The 27,867-nt window shown below is 36.3% G+C and overlaps 1 protein-coding gene across 2 annotated transcripts in view; it reads right to left on the bottom strand.

Moving 5' to 3' along the window:
- RABL3 (RAB, member of RAS oncogene family like 3) overlaps positions 1-27,867 on the bottom strand; it is a 41,902-nt gene that overhangs the window by 4,151 nt on the left and 9,884 nt on the right. For both annotated transcript variants that reach the window (XR_010840758.1, XM_059065424.2), the window contains exons 3-7: positions 16,192-16,321; positions 12,118-12,232; positions 9,571-9,721; positions 4,473-4,544; positions 537-575 (exon numbers count right to left, since the gene is read on the bottom strand). Coding sequence is in view for 1 of the 2 variants with exons in the window: in XM_059065424.2 (XP_058921407.1) it covers positions 537-575; positions 4,473-4,544; positions 9,571-9,721; positions 12,118-12,232; positions 16,192-16,321 (507 nt within the window). In the remaining variant the exon portion in view is untranslated. The remainder of the gene's footprint in view (positions 1-536; positions 576-4,472; positions 4,545-9,570; positions 9,722-12,117; positions 12,233-16,191; positions 16,322-27,867) is intronic.

Here is a 27,867-nt window from a genome sequence, read left to right as displayed (position 1 = left end):
TGCTAATAGCCTTTAAAATGTTTTCTTTATTTTCTGTTTCTGTATGTTGGGCTGTCGTTCTTTAAAGAACTATCTTTCTGCGGTTTTACTCAGAAAACCACAGCAAATTAAATAATAAAAATAAATTCTACCAAAAGGAAAAACATTTGCCAAGCAATTGGTGATAGTGCCGTCTAAATCAGACAGGATGGCGGTGAATCTCGTAATATTCACCTATTGGACTTCTATATGAATTATTTGCATTGTGATAGACTCTGGATATATGCCTTTGGAGTCTCAAGCAATTCTATCATTTTATAATGTAACCTTATCTCTGGATTCTTTTTGTTTCTTAAACCCTTATTTTCCCTTGATCTGATTTTTTCTTTTGTATTTAACAGGACAGAAGAAAGTTAGTTGCTTGGGCCTGCAAAGGACTCCCTCCCACCCCACTTTAAAAAAAAATTTCAAAAGTAAATTTGGAAATTAATTTCAAATAAGTCAAACCTCTCTCCAAATTCAAGAAATCATTTTATCAAGAAAAGATAGATACAGACCTGATTACCATCTCTTAAAAAGTATCTCTTCTCTATGACCTGTGAAAAACATATAAAGATTTTAAGGGCTTAGCACATATGCCTTGAAAAGGTGGTAAATGCAGTGGCCACTAATGGCACTAAAAGGTGTATACCCAAATTAAGAGTCTTTTCAACAGGACAGACATCTAGTACAATGAGTTAAATCTGGTGTTAATGAGATCAGGATTGTGGAAGTATTTTTATAAAAGCCTGCCTCTTGTTCCAAAAAGCATTAATGATAGGTCAAAAAACACATGAACAACAAAAAAGACTAAATAACCAGAGAGTGACATGAGATCCCATGCAATTCCTAGTGTATGGCTGCAAATTTGGCTCAAAGTTCCCTAGCAGTCAGCCCGAAAAGGTACCAAACAGAATCCATAAGATAAAAGCAAAGCACTTTTGCTACTACAATAGCATACCTATTCTTTAAAGAGGAGTCTGTCTGTATAATGTAGTAAACTGCCACATCCCTCTAGTAAACACAGTTGTAAATTCTGTCGGTCCTTAATGGAGACAGATGACACAACATCAAACTTCTTTTCCGACTTAATCTGCACTCTTAATTCAGCAGTTTCGGAATTGTCTGTATTTGGTCAGTAGGAGAAATAAGGTAAAGCAGTGGATGTATCTGTACAAATCCATCACTACTACTGAAAAGAAGCCTTCAAAATATATGCCCTAACATAATGAGTTTAAGAGCAGCATATTTTCACATGATGAAAAACATTTTTTTGAATTTTATTTTATTTATTTTTTATACAGCAGGTTCTTATTAGCTATCTATTTTATATATATTAGTGTATATATGTCAATCAAAATCTCCCAATTCATCCCATCACCACCCTCCCCCACCCTGCCACTTTCCCTCCTTAGTGTCCATACGTTTGTTCTCTACATTCACATGATGAAAAACATTAAAAAAAAAAAAGAACTCTGTTCTAACACTTGAGAAACTGCAATGGTGACAGAGGCAGTATTATTTTCTTTACACAGAGCTTTACATGTGATTAAGAAAAGTTCAGCAGATTAGAATACAGATTAGCTGGAGATTAACTCTAAGACATTAGAATCTAGAATTATGAAGCTAGAAACTTCCTCAGAATAAAGCAGAGAATCTTCTTCCAGGACTGCAGCAGCTTGCTCTCATTGGCCTGACAGCCATATCATCTGGATTTTTTTTATCTTCGAGACTATGGATGGGTTACTTTTAGCCACAAGAGACTCAGGGTAAGGTTGCACTCACTGGCCTCAAAGGTAGAAAAGCTGGTTCATGATCAGTACCCATCTAAAATACTTGACCCCACAAAAACTATGACAGGACTGATCTTCCTTCCTCTCTCCAGGGTAGGACAGGACAATTCTATTACTCTAGAGTGGTTAAGAATTACTATTAGTGAAGGGAGTGCAGAAGAGGATTAGATACCCTCTTGGAAAAGAAATCTTTTATTTATTTATTTATTTTTTGAGTCTTTGTTGCTGCACGTGGGCTTTCTCTCTAGTTGCGGTGAGCGGGGGCTACTCTTCGTTGCGGTGCATGGACTTCTCATTGCAGTGGCTTCTCTTGTTGCAGAGCATGGGCTCTAGGCACACAGGCTTCAGTAGTTGCAGTACGTGGGCTCAGTATTGTGGCTCGTGGGCTTAGTTGTTCCACAGCCTGTGGGATCTTCCCGGACCAGGGCTCAAACCTGTGTCCCCTGCATTGGCAGGTGGATTCTTAACCACTGCGCCACCAGGGAAGTCCCTTGGCAAAGAAATCTTTACACTAAATTCTGGAAGATATGATGTAAAGTCATATCTTAGCTGCCAAGTCCCTTGCTTTCAGGCCACCACCTCAGTCTGTAGGTCTGGCCCACCTCTTAAAAAAAAAAAATTAATTAATTAATTAATTTTTGGCTGCATTGGATCTTTGTTGCTGCACGCAGGCTTTCTCTAGTTGCGGCGAGCGGGGGTTACTCTTTGTTGTGGTGTGCGGTCTTCTCATTGCAGTGGCTACTCTTGTTGCGGAGCACGGGCTCTAGGTGTGCCAGCTACAATAGTTGTGGTGCGTGGGCTCAGGAGTTGTGGCTCATGGGCACTAGAGTGCAGGCTCAGTAGTTGTGGCACATGGACTTAGTTGCTCCGAGGCATGTGGGACCCTCCAGGAACAGGGAACCCACGTCCCCTGCCTTGGCAGGTGGATTCTTAACCACTGCGCCACCAGGGAAGTCCTGGCCAACCTCTTAATCCACCTGACTTTGTTTGTGATTTAGGAAACCAAGAGAGAAGTTGCTTTTCAATTTTGCTTATAATTCCCTGCCCTCAACTTGCGATGTCCTTCTCTTATCAAACCATTTAAAAAAAAATTATTTATTTATTTGGCTGCGCCGGCTCTTAGTTGCCAGCAATGCGGGATCTTTGTTGTGGCATGTGGGATCTAGTTCCCTGACCAGGGATCGAACCCGGGCCCCCTGCATTGGTAGCGCTGAGTTTTAACCACTGGACCACCAGGGAAGTCTCCTCTTATCAAAACTTATCTCTTCTTAAAACCAACCAAGTTCCCTCTAATTTTTTTTTTTTAAGTAAAGTCTTGCCTGACAAGTTGGGTCACAATGATCTATAACCCATTGTTTCTCTAGGATATAACTTATTACATTTTATTTTTTAAATTTTAAAATTAATAAATTATTTAAAATTTAAACAATATATTGTGGGATCTTTCCATGTTAGACACAGATCTATATGATGCTGCTTCTAGGGGACATAGATAGCAGCCATGGATCTAAACCAAACGGAAGTTCTTATGTTTTAAGTTTGAAAACAATGTGGAGAGGAAATTTGGTTCCTTGCAGTGCTTCCAACCATTTCTTCATGTCATGACACATTTAGAAAATGCTAATATTTATACATTAGCAAATGTACAAATGGAGTAAATGGAAGAGCCAGGCCAGGGGCTCTGGCTGCTCTGAGAACTGAGGGGATCACTATCTCAGTGCACCTGTACCCTTTTGGCCACACACCAGTTGGGAAGTTCTGCAATAAAGCAAAAATTTCCCAGTGACCTAATATTAAACAGGGATGGAGTGTGGGGCTCATCTTATGCTGACCTATTGGACAAAAGAGCCAATTACAGATCTCTAAATAGTTAAAAGAAAAATGATTCATAAAGAAGAGCTCTAAGGAGGGAAATTTTTTTCTTGGGAGATTACTTGTAAAAGGAAATATAAGACAGAAATTAATCTTTTTTCAATAATAATATAGAAATACATCCTATTTTACTTTACTACACAATGTCAACATTGGGTAAACAATTTAACTTGGTCAATATTGTATGCAATGCAGCTGTATGGCCTTGTGAAGGAAAGACAAGCAGTGCTCTAATTTACCAGTATGTTGAAAATGCTACATTTTCATTCCAGTTCTGGACAATAAGATGATGCTGGTAAGAGTCAATAATTGGAATGCAAAGGTTTCTGATAGGGAAAATTAGGCAATCAAGAAGATGACATAGGCTTAAAAGTAACAGTGACATTTATACGGAGAATATTAGTAGCTGGGAGAGCAAAAATAACTAAGGGCTTTAAGCAGAATGTCCTCAGTTTAGTGCCTTTTGTGGGGACTTGGGGGGTGGTGAATAAGCACAAAAATGCTAGAAAATATGGAAACAGAAATTGTTTTAAGGAGGGAATTAGGTATCTTAAAAAACCCCATTTGAATCCAGTAGCTTTCATCCTTTGCTTAGATAACATTGGTGATAGAATAAAGATGTCAGCAGGCCTTGAGCAATTATACCAACAGATAAGAGAGATCAAAACAAGTAGTATTCAGGCTGTGAAGTTTAGGATGAAGGAATAAAAGGACAAAGCATTCTACAAAGAATTTAAACTCTCATAATACATAAATTAAGTTTAAAAATAACTTAACTGAAGCCATTACCTTATCAAAAAACCTACTGAGCTTGACAGCATTGGAAGAACCTGCAGCTAAGTACCGTGGATTTGTGCAATCCTAGAAGATAAAACATAAGATCCACAATTAAACGTTAGGAAACATAAGCTCTTTGTGAGTCATTACTGTTCCTCTTGCACATTTCTATAGTAAAACATTAGGCATAATACTCTCATAAAATATTCAAGTAATTTTCAAATTATGATGCACAGAGCAAAGAGGAAAGTGCTAAAGGAAGGTGAGGCCACTTACTCTTTGTTATTTAGGCAATTTTAGAGGACACTGAATCACTGTATTCATCATCAAATAATTCATAAAGGAAGACAGGATTGTTAATGTCTTACTAACAACAAAACCAACATACTAATTAGGTGACCTGCCTACATTTACCTTCAAAAGCAGAAATAGAGCTATTAAAAACAGACAACACTTTTTTTTAACATCTTTATTGGAGTATAATTGCTTTACAATGGTGTGTTAGTTTCTGCTATATAACAAAGTGAATCAGCTATATGTATACATATATCCCCATATCCCCTCCCTCATGTATCTCCCTCCCACCCTCCCTGTCCCACCCCTCTAAGTGATCACAAAGCAGCGAGCTGATCTCCCCGTGCTACGCAGCTGCTTCCCACTAGCCATCTATTTTACATTTGGTAGTGTATACATGTCAATGCTATTACTCTCTCACTTCATCCCAGCTTACCCTTCCCCCTCCCTGTGTCCTCAAGTCCATTCTCTACATCTGCTTCTTTATTCCTGTCCTGCCTCTAGGTTCATCAGAAATATATATTTTTTTAGATTCCATATATATGTGTTAGCATACGGTACTTATTTTTCTCTTTCTGACTTACTTCACTCTGTATGACAGACTCTAGGTCCATCCACCTCACTACCAATAACTCAATTTCGTTTCTTCTTATGGCTAAGAAATATTCCATGTATATATGTGCCACATCTTCTTTATCCATTCATCTGTTGATGGACACTTAGGTTGCTTCCATGTCCTGGCTATTTTAAATAGTCCTGCAATGAACATTGTAGTACATGCCTGTTTCTGAATTATGGTTTTCTCAGGGTATATGCTCAGTAGTGGGAATTGCTGGGTCATATGGTAGTTCTGTTTCTAGTTTTTTAAGGAACCTTCATGCTGTTCTCCATAGTGGCTGTATTAATTTACATTCCCACCAACAGTGCGAGAGGGTTCCCTTTCCTCCACACCCCCTCCAGCATTTATTGTTTGTAGATTTTTTGATGATGGCCTTTCTGACTGGTGTGACGTGATACCTCATTGTGGTCTTGATTTGCATTTCTCTAATGATCAGTGATGTTGAGCATCCTTTCATGTGTTTGTTGCCAATCTGTATATCTTCTTTGGAGAAATGTCTATTTAGGTCTTCTGCCCATTTTTGGATTGGGTTGTTTGTTTTTCTGATATTGAGCTGCATGAGCTGCTTGTATATTTTGGAGATTAATCCTTTGTCAGTTGCTTCGTTTGCAAATATTTTCTCCCATTCTGAGGACAACACTTCACTTTTTAGTACTAGTTACTCACCAGTGCTCAACTAACAAGTACTATGAAGTTCTTAGGAACAGTAGGAAGCATGAAAATAAAGAGCAAGAGGAGCAAAAAACAAACAGAACAGTGGCCAGGGATTTCTCACTCACTGAATGCAAGGCACTACATCTCTTGGTAGGCCATAAAGATAATAATAAACAATAGATATATTTTTTGGTTAAAATAAACAATAGAAAAGTTTATTTTAAAATATCATTAAATATTATTTTAAATAATAAATAACAGATATATTACTATTAGGATAAAAATAGGAAAAAATGGGGCTCTGAAGAGACAAAAGAATCTGAAACATTATAATGAAGTGACTAGTACATTGCAATGATTAGTAGACCTTAAGAGGTTTACTATCTCTTTCCTGGAATTCCAATGTTGAACTGCCTTAGCTTGTCATCATTGACTTGCCAACTCAAGAGACTGAGTACTTTGATTTGTACCTCAAATGCCACCTAAGACCCAACCATGGGGATATCATATAGGCTCCTTTGCAAGGATAGCATTTATTTTTTCAGTTGTAGATCACCTGTGTCCCTTGGGAAATCACTGAAATTATTATTGTTGCAATTATTCTGATTGTAATCTCTAAGCCCACATGATTCCTTTCCAATGCATTTTGTAACAATCCCCATTTTACCAATATACAACATTCAAGGCTCACATTTTAAATTCTGACCAGAAGCTGCACATTTTCCAAAACCACAAAAGAAAAGAGAGACTACAACTTTTCAAAGATCATAGAGTAAAAGAAAATCAGAGGTCTTTGAAGCCAGCAGGCTCTGAATCTGAGTATTTATCCCAACATCTCTAAATTGTGTGACATTGGTTAGGTTACTAAACCTTTAAAGTTGAGCTTATTCATTTGTGAAATGGAGATAGCAATACTTAACCCAGAGGATTTTTGTGAAAATTAAATAAGATAATGCATGTCTGACACATAGTAGGTACTAAAATATTAGTTTCCCTCTTTCTTCATCCCAAGAAAATGCCATCAGATTGAATTTTCAGACACAAAAGCACCCAACATAATAAAAGATAATTCTATATATGGATTAAGCAGACTGAAATGTCATCATGTAAACTGTTGTATTTGAAATCATGTTTGAACACATTTATACAGCAGTTGAGGCATATAAAAGACAAACCTTAACTAGATCTGTATTAGATATGTTTTACAAAACAGATATTGATCACATAATCATCAGATTGTCAAAAGACTTCAGAGATGACTCCAAATAGAGCTAAAGTAATAAATACAAAAATTAAATCAAACATCAAACAAACAGACAAAACTTCCCAAAAACTTATTTCTAAGCCTCCACAATTTCAGGTTGACCAGGCTAGAAAAACCCTATGATTTTAGGAAGAGAATTTTAGATCTGAAAGAACTATAACTAACTGCTATTGATCATGGCGGAGGGCAAAGCCTGAAAATTGATAGCTCTAAATGCTTGCCTAAGCTTGAGAAAGAAACATTAACTAGGGAAGATGCTTCAGAATGATCACTTTGAAGTAAACACATAACAGAGGAAAATTTGTGTTAGACACAAAAAAACCTAATAGGATTAAAAAAAATAAGTAATCTCCCTGTTTATAATTTAAATAACTTGCCTTTCTTTTCCAGGCACAAGAAAGCTTTGATTCTATCTTTGATGTATACAGTTATGTTAACTCTTAATTTTTAATAATTTTAAGTAAATTCATACAGTAACCAAAGATGCTAGCACTAACAGTGTTAGTTTCTACTTGAGACTTTATATTTACTTGCTGAGTCTTTTTGACTGTTACCTCTTTTTGAAACTCTTATCCAATTTTCCTCCTCATTTTTTCTTCCCTGCATCCTCAAGACCCTCTTGTTTCTGCTGTGTTCTTACGGTGTACACTGATAAAAGGCCATAAGTATGTTGTATGTGAATTCTGTGAAGACCATGTTTGCCACATGAGTACCTTTACATCTTGTTAACAATTAAAGATCGCCCTGACTTTGCAAGTAAAATAGGAAAAGCACATATCTAGATGATTGTCACAGAAACCCACAGGCACTGGAAACAGATGCATTCTAAAATACATTAAAAGTAGAACAGTATGTGTCTAGCATGTGTAAGTACTTAATAAATGCCAGCTACTTTTATTATTAAAAAAAGTAATTGCTGGAACAAATTAAGTGTATTCAATGGTAAATTTCCCTTTGGAAACAATGTTCAAACAAAGTAACCTCAGTACTTCTTCGACAAGGATATTATATATTCTATGTAACAGGAATTCTCTGGAATATGATGGTCCAGTGTTGACTACCTGGGCAGTTATGCTGAATATTCCATAGTGGCAGCTGAGAAAAATAAAGCACCTCCACTGCAAAGCAGAATGTAAAAAACAATGGAATGGCAGGCAGAAGCTGACTCAATTATGGGGGTACAGGTGGAGTTAAACCAAGCCACGTTCACCAATGTTGATTCACAGAGAAAGGGCATCAGAATCAGCTGAGTCATTAGTTAAGATTACTGAGTCCTTCTGTCAAACCTTATGAATAAAAAGCTCCAGCTCTGGGGCACTTATTCAAAAATTTTCACAAATACTATAATATTGAATACACAGTCAGGTTTGAGTAATTGGTGATCTAGATGATTTCTAACAATTCTTTCAGCTCCGAGATACTAAATGTTAGGTGAAGGATAATTAAGTGGAAAACAGGCTTAATTGTAGAGCATGGGCTCTGGAGTCAGAGTGCCTGGTTTGACCTGTGTAACCTTGGCCTAATTACCCCTCTTTGCTTCTAGTCTTCGTTTTTAAAATGGAGGTACTTATAGTACCTACCTTATAGGATTGATGTGAAGATCATGCATGTGAGATAATGTACATAAAGCACTAGAACAGTGCTTGGCACTAATAAGTGCTTAATAAATGTTAGCCATTAGTGGTATTAAACTACCACCACCACGTCTGGAATGCCAGTGCACTGATATGCTGCAGAAATCCTACTTGCGAATAATGACATATAAACCATGACTGAAGCTGCTGGCCAGGATCATTCTCTAGGCAACACTAACAGCTTATATGAGAACTTTTCTAGCCTTCTTAATGTCCAGTTCTAATTGGGTTAAATATCTCAGGAAGGGACTCAATCCATTGTATAAACTAATGCTTATACATTATTAACTATACATTAGTTTATATAAACTAATGCTTATGAAGCACTCCTAGTTTACAGTTTGTAATTTTCTCATTTATATACTTGTTTACCCTTTAAGGTAAATTCTATAGTTTAAGAAGCTAAGAGGCTTTTCTAAAGCAAGAATAAAACAAAGTTTGAACATTCCAACAGGTCAGCATATAAGGAGGCTTTGCCTATCTCATAATCTATGTTGGCTACAATCTTCATTACTTTTTGGACTAGAACCCAAATGCCTGATTTCAAATATAAAGCTTCTTCTGTGAGAATATAGAACTTTCGAAGTCTTTGGTTTTGCCTTTACCTGATAATAATACAAACATGCATTAGTAAAAAATACACACCAAATTAATCTCTTCTGCATTGAAATCCTCAGCCAGGAAAGCAGTCCTAGTTAAAACTTCATGCCGCTTGGTTTCATGAATCTGATCCAGTTTAGTCCCTATTACCAACAGTGGGATTTGGTTATCAGCAAACTGTTCCCGGTCATAATCCCTGTGATAAATAATAATGAAGAGGAGAATAGAATTTACCTTTCTGATGTAGATGTGTAATATTTAAATGCAACAACTCACACTATTTTACAGATACTTCACTGACTCTTGCTCACCCATTACCTATAAATCTACTTTTCTCCCACCTACTTGTTCATTTTTTCAATCAATCCTCGCCATCTTCAAGTTCCAACTATTAATTCAACTACTCAAAATTTGCCCCATGGGTCTTTATAGACTACTTGAATAAACTGAGTGCCCACCAGGTATATGAAAGTAGGTTGACGTGACTTCTCCCAAAGCTCTGTCTTCTAAGGCTAACAGCTCAGGAATTTTTCTGGGTAGATGCAGAGAGTGGATTCAAACCTCAGTGGAGAGAAAACCCCGTACCCTAGCATGGCAGTCACGCCTTTTGCCAGAGGGGGAAAATGTCAAGCTTCTGGGTGCCTTCTGGGGTATGCATAAGCTTTACACCTACCATACTCATTTCTGTCTATGAATAGTAAAGAAAAATACATCATTTGAGGAAAATCAGAAATAGGAATGCTGAAGGCCAGAATAAATCAACCATAGGTGATGCTACAGCCTGGGGAAAGATGGATTCAACAAATGGAAAGGGAAAGAAAAAATTGAAATGCAAAATGAATAGTAAAAGGAAAGAATTAAGTACGAAATAGTTGTTTGTCCTGACACAAGAGCTGTGGGAGACACAGAACAGGTAGTAAGAATCGCTTAGGGTTAGTGGCCTTGGGTCACTGTCTTTCTATTACTGAAAGGAACATACAGCCCAATGTTGTTCAATTAATATAAATTCTACTCACATATAAGAAATGAAACAGATTTGGATTTCTGACATATTATAAGCTCACTTTATAACAGTCAGCAAAATCTGGTTGCAACACCTTATGACAGTAAATCAATATTGCATAACCCAATCAATACAAACCAGGTGAGCATAATTTTTTTCCTTCCTTTGACATCACTTCTTTCTCTTTGAATAATCTAAATTGTGTTTGTGTGTGCGCCCACGCACTTACCAAGTCTTTTTGCCCTTCACAATAACCTTTACAGAGCCTCAGTTACTGTTCAGCCTTGGAACAAAATTGTTTTGAATTATGTTACCTCCCATTTCATAAAAATACTATCATTCTAATTACTGCATCATAGCCAACAATAGTTTGAGTTCAAGGCCTTTGATTCTTCTTACTAACATCAATGTTGACTTAGGAGACATGGTCCAAAACTGAAATTTGCTTTATTAGAGAATGAAGTCTTGAAAGTGCCCTCCTTTAGGACTTTTTTCCCCCACTATACTCTAACTCTGGCTTACATACCACTTTTTGTATATATTTTATCAAACATCATCTTTGATACACATATTTGTCACTTGCAGTCTTTCATAATCTCTTGCACATTAACATATATATTTATTGTATATATGTAACATAACATATATGTTGCACATATGTATATTTATAATCTGTTCTCTTATTTCTCTTTTTAGCTTTCCTTTTTCTCACTTTCTTTCATTAAATCTTTTTTTTTTTTTTTTTTTTGCGGTACGCGGGCCTCTCACTGTTGTGGCCTCTCCTGCTGCGGAGCACACGCTCCGGACGCGCAGGCTCAGCGGCCATGGCCCATGGGCCCAGCCGCTCCGCGGCACGTGGGATCCTCCCGGACAGGGGCACAAACCCGCGTCCCCTGCATCGGCAGGCGGACTCTCAATCACTGCACCATCAGGGAAGCCTCTTTCATTAAATCTTATATCCAATTTGAAATTTGATCTCAAAATCCTCTTTTTCTTTTTAAATCATTAGGTAAAAAACAAATGGGGAATTTTATCATGAATGGATAAGTCTGATAACACCTTAACATCACAAAGAGACAGATAACCAGGTATTGTATTATATGCTGGTACCACTTAGGCAAAAACAAAAAACTTTGCATCTTTCAGGCCACTATATTTAACTACCATTATGAAGATTAGGATTCAGAGAAACAAATAATGTTGGAACAATTGGACATTCATATACAAAAATCGACGTCAACCAAACCCTCACACATTATAACTAACTCAAAACAGATCATAGATCTAAAAGTAAACCAAAACCTGTAAAACTTCTAGAAGAAACACAGGAGAAAACCTGCATGATCTGGGATTAGGCAAAGAGTTGTTATACATAATTCTAAAAACATAATACATAAAAGAGAAATTAGACTTCATCAAAATGAAAAACTATTGCTTTGTGAAAGATACTGTTAAGGGAATGAAAAGACAATCTACAGACTGGGAGAAAATATTTGCAAATCAAACATTTTACAAAACGTTATTTTGGAGGGTACATTCCTGGGATTGCTATAGCATTTCAAACCAACTGTGAAGTAATCTGGGCTTACCCATTTGTTACCAAGACTCCAGTTGGCACCAAATCCCTGTTGAGAGCTTCCAATGACCAACGATACAAGTTTTGGGATGACTTCTTATTTGTTAAGTCATGGACTAAAATAATACCTAAAATAATCAAAGAAAATAACGTCAATATTGTAACAACGCCTCTTCATTTCACAATTGGCAAAACATTAGGTTGCTTACTGAATGCATTTTGGTACAACTAACAAACTCAGACACAATTATTTTAAAATTTCTTCTGTAAGTTATTGCAAATAATTATTTAAAAGTTATCTAAAAGCTTTTGTCAGTTATATAACTTTAAAAAAATTCTACAAGGGCTGACAGAATGTCAGTAAACTTTTAGAATGTGTTTTCTTTTTTTCTTCATTCAACACTTAATGAGTGCCTACTCTGCCTGGTCCTAATTACAGAACTACTTCATCAATAAAAAGAATCAAAACTACTTCAAGTATATAGGAAATTATATTCATTCAAAAAAGTTATTTTTTTCCACACTATGCATCTGTCATAGACATCATATATACACATATTACTTACACTCAAAATATTTAATAATAAAAATTTATTAAAATGGTATTGATTTAATTTGACACAATTCCTATTCTTTAGCTGACAAGATGTTTTCTTGTAGATCACCTGAACCTAATCAACTCAAAAGTCTAATCATTTAGTTCTTCGGATTAATGGCTAGCTATGTAAACTTGCTCTACCTGTAAGAGATTTAGTCAACAAAGCAAAAGAAATATGCCACTAGAAGGACGTAGGAAAAGATAGTCAAGAAGTATGAATAGTAGAAAACAGATGGACTTTTAAGAGACTGAAAAATAGCAAAATGTAATAAGGTTTAGAAATACAATTAAACAGAATCAGTTAAGATCCTAGACAGAAAGGTAAAGCACGTTATTACAATATGATATTGACAAAAAAGGAAAAGCTTTAATGCCTAGTGAAATTTAGGGAACCATCTTGTGATCAAGAGACAATAGATTTTTAAATCCCCAACCCTTGCCTATATTACCCAGATTCTGCTGTGAAGAGAGAATGTGAAACTGATGATTCTTCCGTCTTCAAGATGTAAGATAGGTAAATTTGAAAAAGAAGGGCATAAGAGTTAGAATTATTTGGCTCCTCTAGTTTTTACAGACATTGTGCAACTAAGGTGCTTGTGCAAATTATAGTTGACTAGTTCCAGTTAGCTCAGATAAATCTGTATCTCTCCTGGGATCTGGAAAAAATAGAGATCTGACTCTTGCCCCCATGTCCAACTGCATTCACTCTACCTTCCTCAATGAAGGGCTCTATTAGGCCTTAAGGAAATATGAACAAGGATAGATTTTTAAAAAGGAATAAAGAGCTACCGTTAAAGAATATAGCTAACATTTATTCAGTATTTCTGTGGTAAATATTGTGCTTTACATGTGGCATCTAATTTGATTTTCAGAACAGTCCTATGAGGTAAGAATTATTATCTTCATTTTACACATGTGGAAACTGAGGCTCAGAGAGGTTGAGTAACTTACCCTAGGTCACATGGTAAGTGGGGTAGCCAGAATTTGAAATCAAGTATTCTGACAGTAAAAGACTGGAGGAAGGCAGAATAAAGTCACTTCAGGGCAAAGGAGTGGAAGATATTTTCTCCTCTCCTTATTTCATAGGTATAAATACCACAAAACTATGGGTGGGTTTGGTTGGGAGAGTGAAAAGATTACAAAGGCCTAAATGAGCTATTAGATGCACAGGGAGGAGTTTATTTTTTGAGGATCTCTATTTAAGGCTTTTGAGCTTTTAAGGGCATTGAGCACCTTTTCCCTTATTTTCCTTTTTTCATTTGGGCTGAGAGTTCCTGCTTTGTAGATTATGAGCTAGAAGGGATGGGACACAGTGAGGTCCAAAGGAAAGAAGTCAGGGTGATAGCTGATCAGAATATGTTCTAAATCTTTAAAAATAGAGAGGTAGAGACACTTTACAGGTTTCCTTTGGGGATTACCAGCCTCATTCATCACAGTTGGAAGAGGTAGGGTATTGAGGGAAGAAAGTTATTGCTAAGAATAGACTGCATTTGAATGGAGTGATCCTTATGCTCTGTTTCTTAGAAAACTAAGGATGGTAGATGGAGTAAAGAACCTTGAATGCTTCTACCAAGAGAAATGTTCCAGAGGTAGGCTCGAAGAACACAGAAACTGATTTTTCTTTCTTTTTCATTGAAGTATAGTTGATTTACAATATTGTGTTAGTTTCAGGGGTACAGCAAAGTGATTCAGATATATATATATTTTTTTCAGATTCTTTTCCATTATAGGTTAATACAAGATATTGAATATAGTTCTCTGTGCTATACAGTAGGACCTTATTGTTTATCTATCTTATATATAGTAGTTTGTATCTGCTAATCCCAAACTCCTAATTTATCCCTCCCTCCCTTTCCCCTTTGGTAACCATAATTTTGTTTTCTATGTCTGTGAGTCCCTATTAAGATTGCTCTTAATAGGGAGTTTTTTTTTTCTTTTTAAGAAACAGGAATATCTCTCAGTCTTACTTGTAAAACTAACATAGGATATATGAAGTTACTTCAATAATATTTAAGGAAGACACAAATCACTAATGGAGCGTAGGTATAGAAAAGATAACCAAATAAATATAGATTTAGATGGATTTCTTCAGTACTTACTAAGCTTACAACTCAGAATTCCATAAAGTTTCTAGGATTTGAATGGTCTTTAACTTTATTATTTATTTATAATTTTTATCCTAACTCTTTCTCAAAAAGATCTAAACAGGAAAAGTATTATTTATCCAAATTTTTCTTTGCCAAATCGGATTGATATCAACTTTGACAAGTCATTTGACTGATATAATCCAAGTTTATCACTTGATCCTAGATCTAAACCAGGCTTCATTTCTTTCTCTCCTGCTCTTTGCAAGTCACCTAATACTATACCAGTCTTATCTTACTGTTTTTTTCATTTATATACATTCCATTAATATATGCCATTATCATGTACTTTATCATGTATCATTATGATGTCATATATTAATGTCACCATCTTAAACTGTGTTTTGTTTCATTTATGATATTTTGTTTCTTCAATTAGATTGTGACACTTTCAGATAGAATTCCGAGCTAAATGCGACATAGGTCTGAACTAACATGACTCATCCTATATTCTACAGTATCCAATGGCAAGAGCCTTCTCTACTTTTTTGAAGTATCTACAACACCTTATGATATGGGATAAGATATTGAAAGAGGAATATAAGTAATGAAGATGGTACTGAATAATTACAATGCTTATTTAATATAGAATGAGATCTAAGCATAGTATAAATGAAGGCCAATTAATAGCTAAGCATCTACCAGAAAGGAAGGGGTAAGATACCAAATCTTTTGGTACCTCAATCAAAGGGAAGTTGAAATAATATTTCAAAGTAAAAAAAAAAAGGTAAAAAATGAATTAAAGAAAAGAGAAGATAAAAAAATTCTATAGGTAAATCATAGGTGTCAGTAGTTTAGTTCCTGGACACAGAGTAGGCACTCTATGAACTGCAATTATGTCCTATTACACACCTCTACCTGGAAGTCTGCTCCAGGTGTTTGTATATCTATAACTGGATGAAATTTCTGCACCCCTAAAAACATCCTTAGGCAGCTTTTATAATTACACCGGAGTCTAAGGAGCAGATGAAAAAAAATCTCAGTATCTCTGGGACATCTGTCTTAGACCATGGGACTCCTAATGGTATATACTTAGTTGACTGAAGAAACAGCACTCCCAGGGGACAGTGTTTTGGAAGGTTCCATGTTTTATGTCGAGTACCCAAACTATCTCTCAATATTTAGTTTATGACAATAATATAAATAGAAACACTTAGACAAAGAAAATATCTAATGTTCTGAAATACATAGTTAGAATCTAAAAAACAAGAACTGGAATGTGATATGCAGATTTAAATTAAGAGTTGGGAGTATCTTAGATCTTTCTTAAATTAAGATGAGTCCAGCATTCCTCATCAGATGATCTGAGACCATTAATATATGGTAAAAATAAAAATTGTTTTACCATTTACAGAGTTGTAGAATACTGCTCTTGTGCTTTTCACACTGCTGGCACTGCCCACAGAGCCTCCAACATCCCAAAATTCTATATAGTAGGTCTTTTCTTCTGGGGTTCCTTCTTTGTAGTCATGAACCTAACAAATGAATCCATCAAAATAATTATTATAGCCACTAAGAAAACTCATAAACACCTTTATTGCAGTTTAAAGCACTGAACATTCCATATCAGCAGCTTACCCTCTGGCTCTCTAATCACCACCTCCTATCTTTGCAGCGTCCTCTCTCTAACACTCCAGCTCTAATAATAATCTTTGACCCCAAAGGTCCCTATAGTTCATGGATCCTAACACCTTCCAAAGTCCCCCCTTCCACTTCCAAACCTTCACTTCCTTCCTAAGCATAAATTCTGCTATTTGTCATTTTAATCTCTCCTTTACCCCTCCCTAACATAGTATTCATTAGACAAAACTCCAGCCCTGATTATATCCACCTTTTCCTGTATTCCATGTCTGCAACCCAGCTAGCGAGTGTAATGTTCAGAAAAATACACATTCAAGCTAACTGGATTCATTTTACATTTTTTTTTTTTTCCCGTTATGTGGGCCTCTCACTGTTGTGGCCTCTCCCGTTGCGGAGCACAGGCTCCGGACGCGCAGGCTCAGCGGCCATGGCTCACGGGCCCAGCCACTCTGCGGCACGTGGGATCTTCCCGGACCGGGGCACGAACCCGCGTCCCCTGCATCGGCAGGTGGACTCTCAACCACTGCGCCACCAGGGAAGCCCCTGGATTCATTTTTAAATTCAAGTCTACCTTTGGAGCTCTCCTTCAATCAGTTCCATAGTCTATTTCCTCTTTTCCTCCCCTAGGTAACTATTTCACACTTACTCCTCTTTTTCAAACTTCCAATCTCTCTTCCTTGTCCTCAAGCACAGCTAATAATCTTGCTTCCAGAGACAGAAGCAATCAGAAGAGAACTCTACAACCTGCTCTTCCCTTATCTGTCCACTCCCTGCATCTGTACCCATATAATCTGCTTTCCTTGCAGCTATTATAGATAAACTGTCTGTATCCCTAAGGTCAAATCCCCTTCTTATACATAAAATCCCATCCCTTCTTTCTTATCAAAGAGGTAGCTCTATCAGTTCTCCCTTTCATCATCAAATTTTCCCTCTCTGTTGGATAATTCCCACCAGCGAACAACCATGCCATAATTTTTCCCATCTTAAAATAACCTTCTCTTGACCTCATGTCTTCCCCTAGCTGCCATACCACTTCTCTATTCCTTTTTACAGCAAAAGCACTCTAAAGAGTTGTCTCTTCTAAACTGTCTCTAATTCTTTTCCTTATATTCTCTTTTGAACTCATTCCTGTCACACCTTTTGTCCCAGTCACCCCACTGAAATATTCCTTATCAAGGTCATTAATGGCTTCCACACTACTAAATCCAACAATCAATGAACAGTTTCCATCTTACTCTACCATCTGATAAAACTAATCACTCCTCTTTCAATACTTTCTTCACTTAACTTACAGGATATCATACTGTTCTGCTTTTCTTCCCACTTCACTGGCTAAGCCTTTTCAGTCTCCATTTGGGTTGTCCTCATCTCTCTACCCTCTTAATTGTTAGAGTGTTCCAAGGTTTAGTTCTTGGATATCTAGCAACACTTGCTCTTTTGACAATTTCATCTACTCTTATGATTTAAAATGTCATAAATACGTTGATGAATTCCAAATTTATATACATCCTGGAGCAGTCCCTTGAACCTCAGACTACCATATCACCTAACTACAATTTGGATGTCTAACAGGCACCTCAAATTTAATATATTTAAAAATAATATCACAATCTTCCTCCCAAACCCATTCTTCTCCCAGTTTTCTCTGATTCAGTAAAAGGCAATTCTAGCCTTCTAGTTAGTTGAAGGGCCAAAAACTTAAGCGTTAACTTAACTCTTAACTTAAAACTTAACTCCTCTCATACTGCATATCTGATTTGTCAGCAAATTCTGTTGCTTTTGCCTTAAAAAAATATCCAAAGCCCTTTCATTTCTTACCATCTCAACTATTACCACTCTCAAAGCCTCTATCTATCTCTTTGCCTGAATTAAAGTAATCATCCCCTAACTGATTTCCCCACTAGAGCCTCACCGACTCTCTTTCCCACCACCCTCCATTTGTTCTCCATATAGAAGCTAGAGTAATCATTTAAAAATGAAAGTTAGATCATATTCTCCTTCAATTCAAAACTCTCCAATGACTTTCTTACTCAGAGTAAACTCCAAAATCTCTCTCTTTCTCATGGTCTAGACTCTATAAGAATTTACTGCTTATATTTCAGAAAAGAAACCTGATATATGGCAACCTTATCTATTAGAATATAGACAAGAGCCAGATTATAATACGGTGGTTCAGGGGTGTACATCAGAATCTTTCACGATTTTTTTTTTTAGAAATATACATGCCAACAAAAGCAAAAAATAAACAGGTGGAACTACATCAAATAAAACACCTTCTACACAGCAAAGGAAACCAGCAACAAAGTGAAAAGGCATCCTATGGAATGGGATAAAATATTTGCAAATCATACATCTGATAAAGGGTTAATATCCAAAATATATAAAGAAATAATACAATTCAAATGCAAAAAACCCAATTTAAAAAGTGGGCAGAGGAACTGAATAGACATTTTTTCAAAGAAGACAAATGGTCAACAAATACCTGAAATGGTGCTCAATATCACAAATCAGAAGGGAAATGCATATCAAAAGCGTGAGATAGCACCTCACACCTCTTAATATGGCTGTTATCAAAGAGACCTAAGAGATAAGTGTTGGTGAGTATGTGGAGAAAAGGGAACCCTTGTACACTACTAGTGGGAATGTAAATTGGTTCAGCCACCATGGAAACAGAATGAAGGTTCCTCAAAAAGTTAAAAATAGAACTACCATATGATCTAGCAATCCCACTTCTGGGTATATATCCAAAGGAAATGAAAACAGGATACTGAAGAGATATATGCACTCCCATGTTCTGTGCACAACAGCCAAGATATGAAGACAATTCAAATGTCTGTCAATGGATGAAGGAATAGAGAAGATGTGATATACAGCCATGAGAATGGAATATTATCCCATTATTCAGCCATGAGGTTGGCGGGGGAAGGAAATCCTGCCATTTGCGACAACACGATTGGATCTTGAGGGAATTATGCTAAGTGAAACAAGCCACTCAGAGAAAATAAAAAAACAACTGCATGCTATCACCTATATGTAGAATCTAAATAAAAAGTTAAACTGATAGAAACAGAAAATAGAAAAGTGGTTGCCAAGGGTTGCACAGGGGTGGGGGAAATAGGGAGAAATTGGTATAAAGGTACAAATTTTCAGCTCTAAAATGAGTAAGGTCTGAGGACCTAATTATAATATGGTGACTGTAGTTGATAACACTCTATTGTATAACTGAAACATGCTAAGAGAGTAGAACTTAAATGTTCTCACCAAATAATTAATAAATAAACATGTGAGGTGATGGATGTGCTAATTAACTGGATGGGAAGAATCCTTTCACAATGTGTAAGAATATAGTAAATCATCACAATATACACTTTAAATATCTTACAACTTTATTTGTCAGTTATATCTCAATAAAGGTGAAAAAAAAGTCATTTAAAAAAAGAAATATACATGTCAGACTTACTGAATCAGTAACTTTGGGGTCCAGTCCTTGGCATGCATAATTTGAACAATTCTCCAAATGATTTTGCTGTAACCTCTAGTTAAGAATTACTGATTTTATACAATGGAACTCTTTTGGTATCAGGAGGCCTAGACTATATTCATTGATTGCTACTAATTATCCTGATATCTTTGAGTCTCAGTTTCTTTGCTTATAAAACTAAGAAGTTATATTCTGTATATCAAACGGCTTTGAAATAACAGAAAGCAAGATAGCTGAATAGTTAAAATAGATGTCATAAAATACATATATCAATATATATTTAACAGAATGCTTCATACTTTCTACTTATTCACATTTTTTGGGGTCCAAATCCTTTTGTCCAAGGAAAACTTTAAGTAAATAAGATATTCTACAGATAGCCACATTGACATTAAGAGAAGACAATTAGCAGACTGGCAACAAAGAGGATAGGACACAAAAATGACAACAGCAAAATCACAGCAGTTGGGGACCATTGTGGATAATAGAAAGTAATCTTGTATACTGTGATAAAAGGTATCACTATTTTGCTATATGGCATAAATAACTGATAATATGTGAAAATGTTAAGTCATCAATAAAAAGGTTAAACTACATGAATTCTGTTTATGAAAGCAAGGAAATTTATAATTTATATTATCAAGATTTCTAAGCAAAACCACTGAAACGAACAACACAAGGTATTATAAGGAGTCAGTTACCTGGTATCAAAAAGCTCAACCACTTGAGTGAAGCTTTGTTGATCCTGCCACCCTCCCTGGCTCCAAAACCAATCAGAGCCAGTTAGGTACTCTTCTTATTTGCTCCCATAACATCCTGCACAGTTCTATCATTTCACTAACCACACTGTCTTATTTATCTGCCAATATCTCTTCTATTAGACTCTGAGCTTAAGAGCATGGACCATATTATTCATCTTGGTAGGCCTACAACATAGCATAATACCTGGCACATATTAGATGCTTTGATATGTTTAGTTAAATCAAGGAATAAATTCAGGATATATCATCCTCTAAGGTTTTATTATACTCAGTTTATTATTTTACTGAATTCCAGCGCTTCTCAAGTACAGTTCTAAGAACAAACTAAATCAGAACCAATAGGAAGGCTTATTCTAAAAAATACAGATTCTTGGACAACTCTTGAAGCTTCTGGGGTGGGGCTCAAGAATCTGTATTTTAAAGAAAGCTCTCTAGGTGATTCTCATACATAATTAAGCTGGGCAACCATTTAAGTACATCATTTTCTTCTCTAAAGTTATTTCAAATGTCTAATGTTTACAGACTGTAAACAGACTGTAACTCCTTCCAGAATAGCCACTATGTAATACAACTTCCAGGTGGCATGCCCTCTTAGCCTTGCAATATACCAAGTCTATTAGCCAGCTCCCTTCTGGCTACACACACTCCCAAGCCAGATTCACCCACTCATCTGTACTCTTCACCACAAAATACCTTCCTTAATTACATCTTTTCATGTTTCCTTCCAGAATTAGAAGAGAAGGCACCCTTCTTTCTTTCCAAACTGGTGAATTAAACTAAATTTTACTTAATTCAAATGTAATGAGTCCTAAAAACTTTAAACCGTGGCTTGTAGCTCGCAGCTATGACATAATATCTTTTATATGGGTGAGTGATCTCCAAGGGAAAGCTTGACATTTTAACAAGTATTGCTCTTGACACAATAAGTGGTACATCAGTGCTATACTAAGAGCCCAACATGATGGGGGCTAATGCCAAACTATAAGAAATGTGTTTTATATTTAAATCAGGTCATCAAGGAATGAATATTTAAAGTCATTAAAGACTTTACAGCTATATAAAGAAGGATTTTTTCTCAACAGGTAGCAAAAGTATGTGCTGATCATCAAATGGGAAAAGGAACCATACTGTAAATTTGGTACTTCTCATTTACTCACCTCTTAACTTTTTATTGGAAATCAAATCAAGACTAAGTATAAAAGGTTTTGTCTCATTTGAAGAGTTTATTCATTGTTGTAATTTTTAAAAAGGAGAAACAAATTTAGTAAAGAAAATGATACACATCAGGAAAGAGCAGTGGATGTTGTAGATATTCTCTATTAGGTTTGGTTTAGTATGTGTGCCTGTAGAACTATTATTAAAGAGAGTCAGGAAGGTAGGAGGTCTTAGGAGAGAGTTGGGAGAAAAGACAGAAGGAAGGAAAAAAGTCAACAATGAGAGTGTAGAGAGTGTACCAGGGGAGTAGGAATTAAATTTGTCTCATTCATTGCTGTACTTCTAATTCTTTGCAGTGTCTGATACCCAGGAGGTATGCAATATATATAATGAATGAACAAATGAATGAATGAATAATATTATAAAGGTGTCTGCTAATTGCCTCTTCCTTACCAGTAATCTTGTTTTGCCTTCAGCCAAGTTCATTTCCTCTATTAAAAAAAAACCCCCTTGGACTTCCCTGGTGGTGCAGTGGTTAAGAATCCGCCTGTCGGGCTTCCCTGGTGGCACAGTGGTTGAGAGTCCGCCTGCCGATGCAGGGGCATGGGTTCGTGCCCCGGTCCGGGAAGATCCCATGTGCCGCATAGCGGCTGGGCCCGTGAGCCATGGCCGCTGAGCCTGCGCATCCGGAGCCTGTGCTCCGCAACGGGAGAAACCACAACAGTGAGAGTCCCGCGTACCGCAAAGAAAAAAAAAAAAAAAAAAAAAAAGAATCCACCTGCCAGTGCAGGGACCACGGGTTCAACCCCTGGTCCGGGAAGATCCCACATGCCCCACATGCCACAGAGCAACTAAGTCTGTGTGCCACAACTACTGAGCCTGCACTCTACAGCCCACGAGCCACAACTACTGAGCCTGCACGCCACAACTACTGAAGTCTGCACGCCTAGAGCCTGTGCTCCACAACAACAGAAGCCACCACAACGAGAAGCACACACACTGCAATGAAGAGTAGCCCCCACTCGCCGCAACTAGATAAAACCCTCGCGCGGCAATCCAACACAACCAAAAATAAATAAAATAATTTATTAAAAAAATAAAAATAAATTTAAAAAATTCTTCACTTTCCCTTTCTATTCTGTACCCATCTGCTCCTTTAACCTCTAAACGACTGATTTAAACCTCTGTTTCTATCTCCTCTCTGCCTACTCACATCATTTGGTTTCTGCCACTAACATTCCATTGCATTTTCAAAGGTCAGCACTACCTTCATCGTCACCAAATCCATTTTTTTTCTCTTAGTCCTTATATCTCTATATTATTTCATACTAAATATCAATCCCTCCTTCATGAAATTCTCATCTCTTTTTTGCTTTTGCGGTATTTCATCATCTTGGCTATCCGTTCTATCTCTTTGATCAATCTTTCTCTGACCCCCTTTTCATCATCAACTCTCTAAATATACCCCATGGTTCTCCCTCAGCTCTTCTCTTTCTAAATTTTCCTTTCTGAGAACCTCATCAGCTCTCATGGTTCAGGATTATCCCTATACAGATAATTCCAACTCAGAATTCTCTCTTGAGCTTCAACACATCAAATGCCTTCTAGACATTGGATAGCTCACAGATCCCTCCCTTCATCATGTCCAGAGCTAAATTTATCATTTCCTTCTCTTTCACCTATAATATATATCTCCCTTCTTAAGGAATAGTACATTTGTCCATTGCCCAGGCTACCCATTCAATCATTAGCACTCAGTATAATTTTCTATTCTTCACAAGCACCTCGCTTTCTCGCTTGAACACTTATATTCTATATCAGAGCTATCCCACAGAACTTTGTGATGATGGAAATGTCAAATATAGTAACCACCAGCAACATGTGACTACTGGGCACTCGAAATGTGGTTAGTTCAACCAAGCAACTAAATTTTTAATTTTAGTTCATTTAAATTAAATTAAAATCTCCATATGAGTCTAGTCATTTCTGTATTTAACAGCATTAGAATACGTTTTTCTTAATACCATGTAACAAAAGGCAGTACAGAGTAGTGATCAAAAGCACAGGCTTTTGAACCAGACTGTCTGGGTTTGAATTCCACCTCTATCACTTATTAGCATTGTGACCGTGGACAAGTCAGTTAATACTTCTGTGCCTCAACTACTTCATGTGTCAGATAGGGAAGCTAACAGTACCCACCTCAAAGGGTTGTGGGCATTAAGCCTTGTGGATTAGTATGTAAAATAGGTGCCTAGCCAAAGTAAGCACTAAAAAATGTTAGCCATCATTTATTATTACCATTATTTTAAAGATCATTTATATAAAGACCTTGTCCCACCTACCAGTTCCCACCTCATATTTTTAGTGGTAAGAAGACTGCCCTTAAAAAAATTTTTTTTTCTCCCCAGTGCTTGTATATTGTTATGCTGCCCAAGAGGAATTCAATAGATATTGATTGTGTGCAATGTGTAAATTAGAGTTAAAAATCCCACTAAAGTGAACTAGAAATGACAAATCAATTTCTTTATTTTTAATTTGTGAAAAGATTAAATTCTGTAAGTTTTGTTTTCATAATTAAGCATAGCCATGCATTTATATTGGTCCCATTAGACTTGGGGCAACAAAATTAGAACTCAGCAATGAATGAAGAATACCACAAAATAAAACTTTTCTCCCTTTTCCCTTCAGTTCAGTTATGAACACCTCTGCACTGCATACTAAATCCAAAATGTTAATAATTACTGAGTACATACTTTAAGCTTATTAGCTTCACCCAGTACTTGAAATTAAACAATTACATTATCACCTTTACCATCTCTATTTTTAGTTGGTTCTTAACAGATGTGAAATGAGCTAAATGGGGCAAATGTTTTTAAGAGTTCTGAAGAGTGTGTATTTATGGATCTATACTGATTCTGGAGATCCCCTGTCAGGTTTCAGTAACACAGAAGCTGTAATTGCAGTATAAAAGCTGCTACAGAAGAAAGTGTTCTTTCAAGTTATTTAGGTAAAGGCTTTATCATATTTAATCATCCTTGCTAGAGGGAAGAATTGTTCACATTATTACAACAACAGTCAAAATAATTTACATGTCTATCAGAACTTTCCTTAAGATTATCGTTTAAAAATGCCTTTTACTTATGTTGTCACTCAAGAAATGAATTTTTCTCAAAGAAGACAGATCAACCAGCCCAATTCAATGAAGAGTAATAAAAGCAAGATCACTTTCAGCCCTACATGCCCAACTCTTCCATGGTAATGCAATTCAGACCAGTGTGGCTTTAAAGAAGTCAGTAACACACTAATTCCAGTAAAATCCGTCACATTATTACATGACACATGTCTTCGACTACTGTAGCCTTTATTCCAGTCTTCCTTTGGGCAGTTTTACGTCCTCCCCACTGTTCCCTGGAACTATGGAGGGAGTTCAAAAGTCGGCAGTCTTTCATAAGGTAACTCAAGGGAACTTCAATTTCACTTTCTCCAAAAGCAGGGGATTCCAAAGGAAATCGCTACTGTTACTTCTAAAAGTTGGTCAGGGTCTTGGGAACTAACTAAACTCATCTTGATCTGCTCTCTGGGACACACATAGAAGCACTCCTTACAGATATACCCTGAGTCTCCACCTTCATATACAGGAGGCTGCTAAGACAAAGTTTCTTTTGGAAATTTTGCTACCAGCTACACTCAAGACCTGTTATCCTGTTACCATATACTTTGGGTCCTTAATTGGTTTCTCATATTCTGATTCCCAAACTGCTTTCTGCTTCCTCTACCCATTATTCAATCCCAATTGTTTCCTTCTTCCAAATCTTTCCACTTCTCTCCTAGAAACTTACTCCATGATTATATAAAATTCCATTATATTCTTATCCTCAACCTCATTGTATTAACTGATGCCAGCCTCTACCCTGAAGACAAAACTTCTCCTGCTGCCCTCTCAGATGGATGCTGTTCACTCTTCCACATTCAAATTACCCTGGAGTTGAAAAATAGGAAATACCTTGCATGAGGCTTTGGACCATCTAGCTATACTCCCTTCACTCCTTCTTCCCTTACTGTTAATATGTTTTACTCCCTGTCAGCATCTGATTCATAGTCTTGCCTCTCTAAGTCCTTTCATTAACCACTTGGAAAACTGATTCCACATCCTACCCAGTGTTCCTCAAAACACTGTTCACCTGCACCAGAATTGTCTCAGGTGCTTTTTAAAATGTAGATTCCTGGGCATCATGTATAACTCTGAATCAGAATATCTGGGGGCCTTTCTTATAAAGCAGAAACTAACACACCATTGTAAAGCAATTATACACCAATAAAGATGTTAAAAAAAAAAGAATATCTGGGGGCAAGGTCCAAGAATCAAATTAAAAAACTAAGACGTCAGACTGGTTATCAAAGCAAAATTTAACTGTATCTTATTTACAAGAAATACACTGTAAATACAAGGGTACAGGAAACATAAAAGTTAAGAGATGGAAGTAAGATACACCACAAAACATTAACTAAAAATAAGTTGGTTTATACAATATAATACTATTAACTATAGTCACCATGTTGTACCTTATATCCCCAGAACTTATTTATCTTATAACTGGAAGTTTGCACCTTTGACCACCTTCACCCATATTACCCCTCTCCCCCTTCCACCCCCACTTCTGGCAACCACCAATTTCTTCTCTGTTCCCATGAGTTTGGTTATTTCAGATTCCACATCTAAGTGTGCTAATACAGTAATTGTCTTTCTCTCTCTGACTTACTTCACTTAGCATAATGCTCTCAAGGTCCATCCATGTTGTTTCAAATGGCAGAATTTCCTTCTTTTTTATGGCTGAATAATATTCCACTGTATATATAACATATTTTCTTTATCCATTCATTCATTAATGAACACAATCTTAAAAATTCTCATGACAAGAAAAAAAATTGTAACTGTGTGAGGTTATGCATGTTACCTAAACTTATTGTGGTAATCATTTCTCAGTATATACATATATCGAATCATTTTGTTGTACACCTTAAACTAATACAGTTATACGTCAATTATATCTCAATAAAACTGGGGAAAAAAGTGGATTTAGCTGTTTTATTACCAGACAAAATAGACTTCAAAGTACAATGTATTACTGGATATACAGAGGATATATCATGATGATAAAATGTTAAATCCTTGTGGAAGTTTAAACAATCTTAAATTAGAACACACCTAGTAAAACAACCTCAAAATATATAAACAAAAATAGGCAGAATTAAAATGAGAAATAGACAAATCCACACTTATACTTGGAGATTATAATACTCATTCCTTAGCAACTGATGAAACAAGCAACAAAGAAAATCAGTCGAGATAAAGAAGATTTGAACAAAAAGACTAACAAACTTGACCTAATTGATATATTTAGAACAATGCACTCAACAGTTACAAAATATGCATTCTTTTCAAGTGCACATGAAATATTTACCAAAGTTGGCATTAAGCAAATCTCATCAAATTTCAAAGAATGAAATCATACAGCACATGTTCTACGCACAATGAAAGTAAGCTAGAAATCAATAATTAAAAGATAATAAACATTCTCAAAGTTTGGAAATTAAGTGGCACATTTCTAAACCACCCATGAGTCAAAGAAGAAATCATAATGGAAATCAGACAGTATTTTGAACTGAATGATAATGAACAAAATTTCAGAGAGGCAGCTAAAGCTGTGCCTAGATAGAAATTTAAAGTCTTAGAGCTTTCTAAAGGGAAGCCTGAAAAAAACAATGAAACGACTACCCAGTGTAAGAAGTTAGAAAAAAAACCCAGCTAATTAAACCCAAAGAAAGTATAGACATAATAGAGAAAAAACAAAAATTAATAAAATAGAAAACTGACATATAATAGATAAACAACAAAGCCCCAAACTGGTCCTAGATAGACCTCTAGCAAGACTGACCAAGAAAATAAGAGAAAAGCCACAAATTACCCATATCAGAAATGAAAAAAGGAATATTACTGCAGATCCTACAGATATTGAAAGACAATAGAGGATATAAAAACAAA

This window comes from Kogia breviceps, chromosome 5, assembly GCF_026419965.1.
Source record: "Kogia breviceps isolate mKogBre1 chromosome 5, mKogBre1 haplotype 1, whole genome shotgun sequence".
Taxonomy (NCBI): Eukaryota; Metazoa; Chordata; class Mammalia; order Artiodactyla; family Physeteridae; genus Kogia; species Kogia breviceps.
Note: the sequence above shows the minus strand (reverse complement) of the source record. Positions and strands in the feature narration are given on the sequence as shown.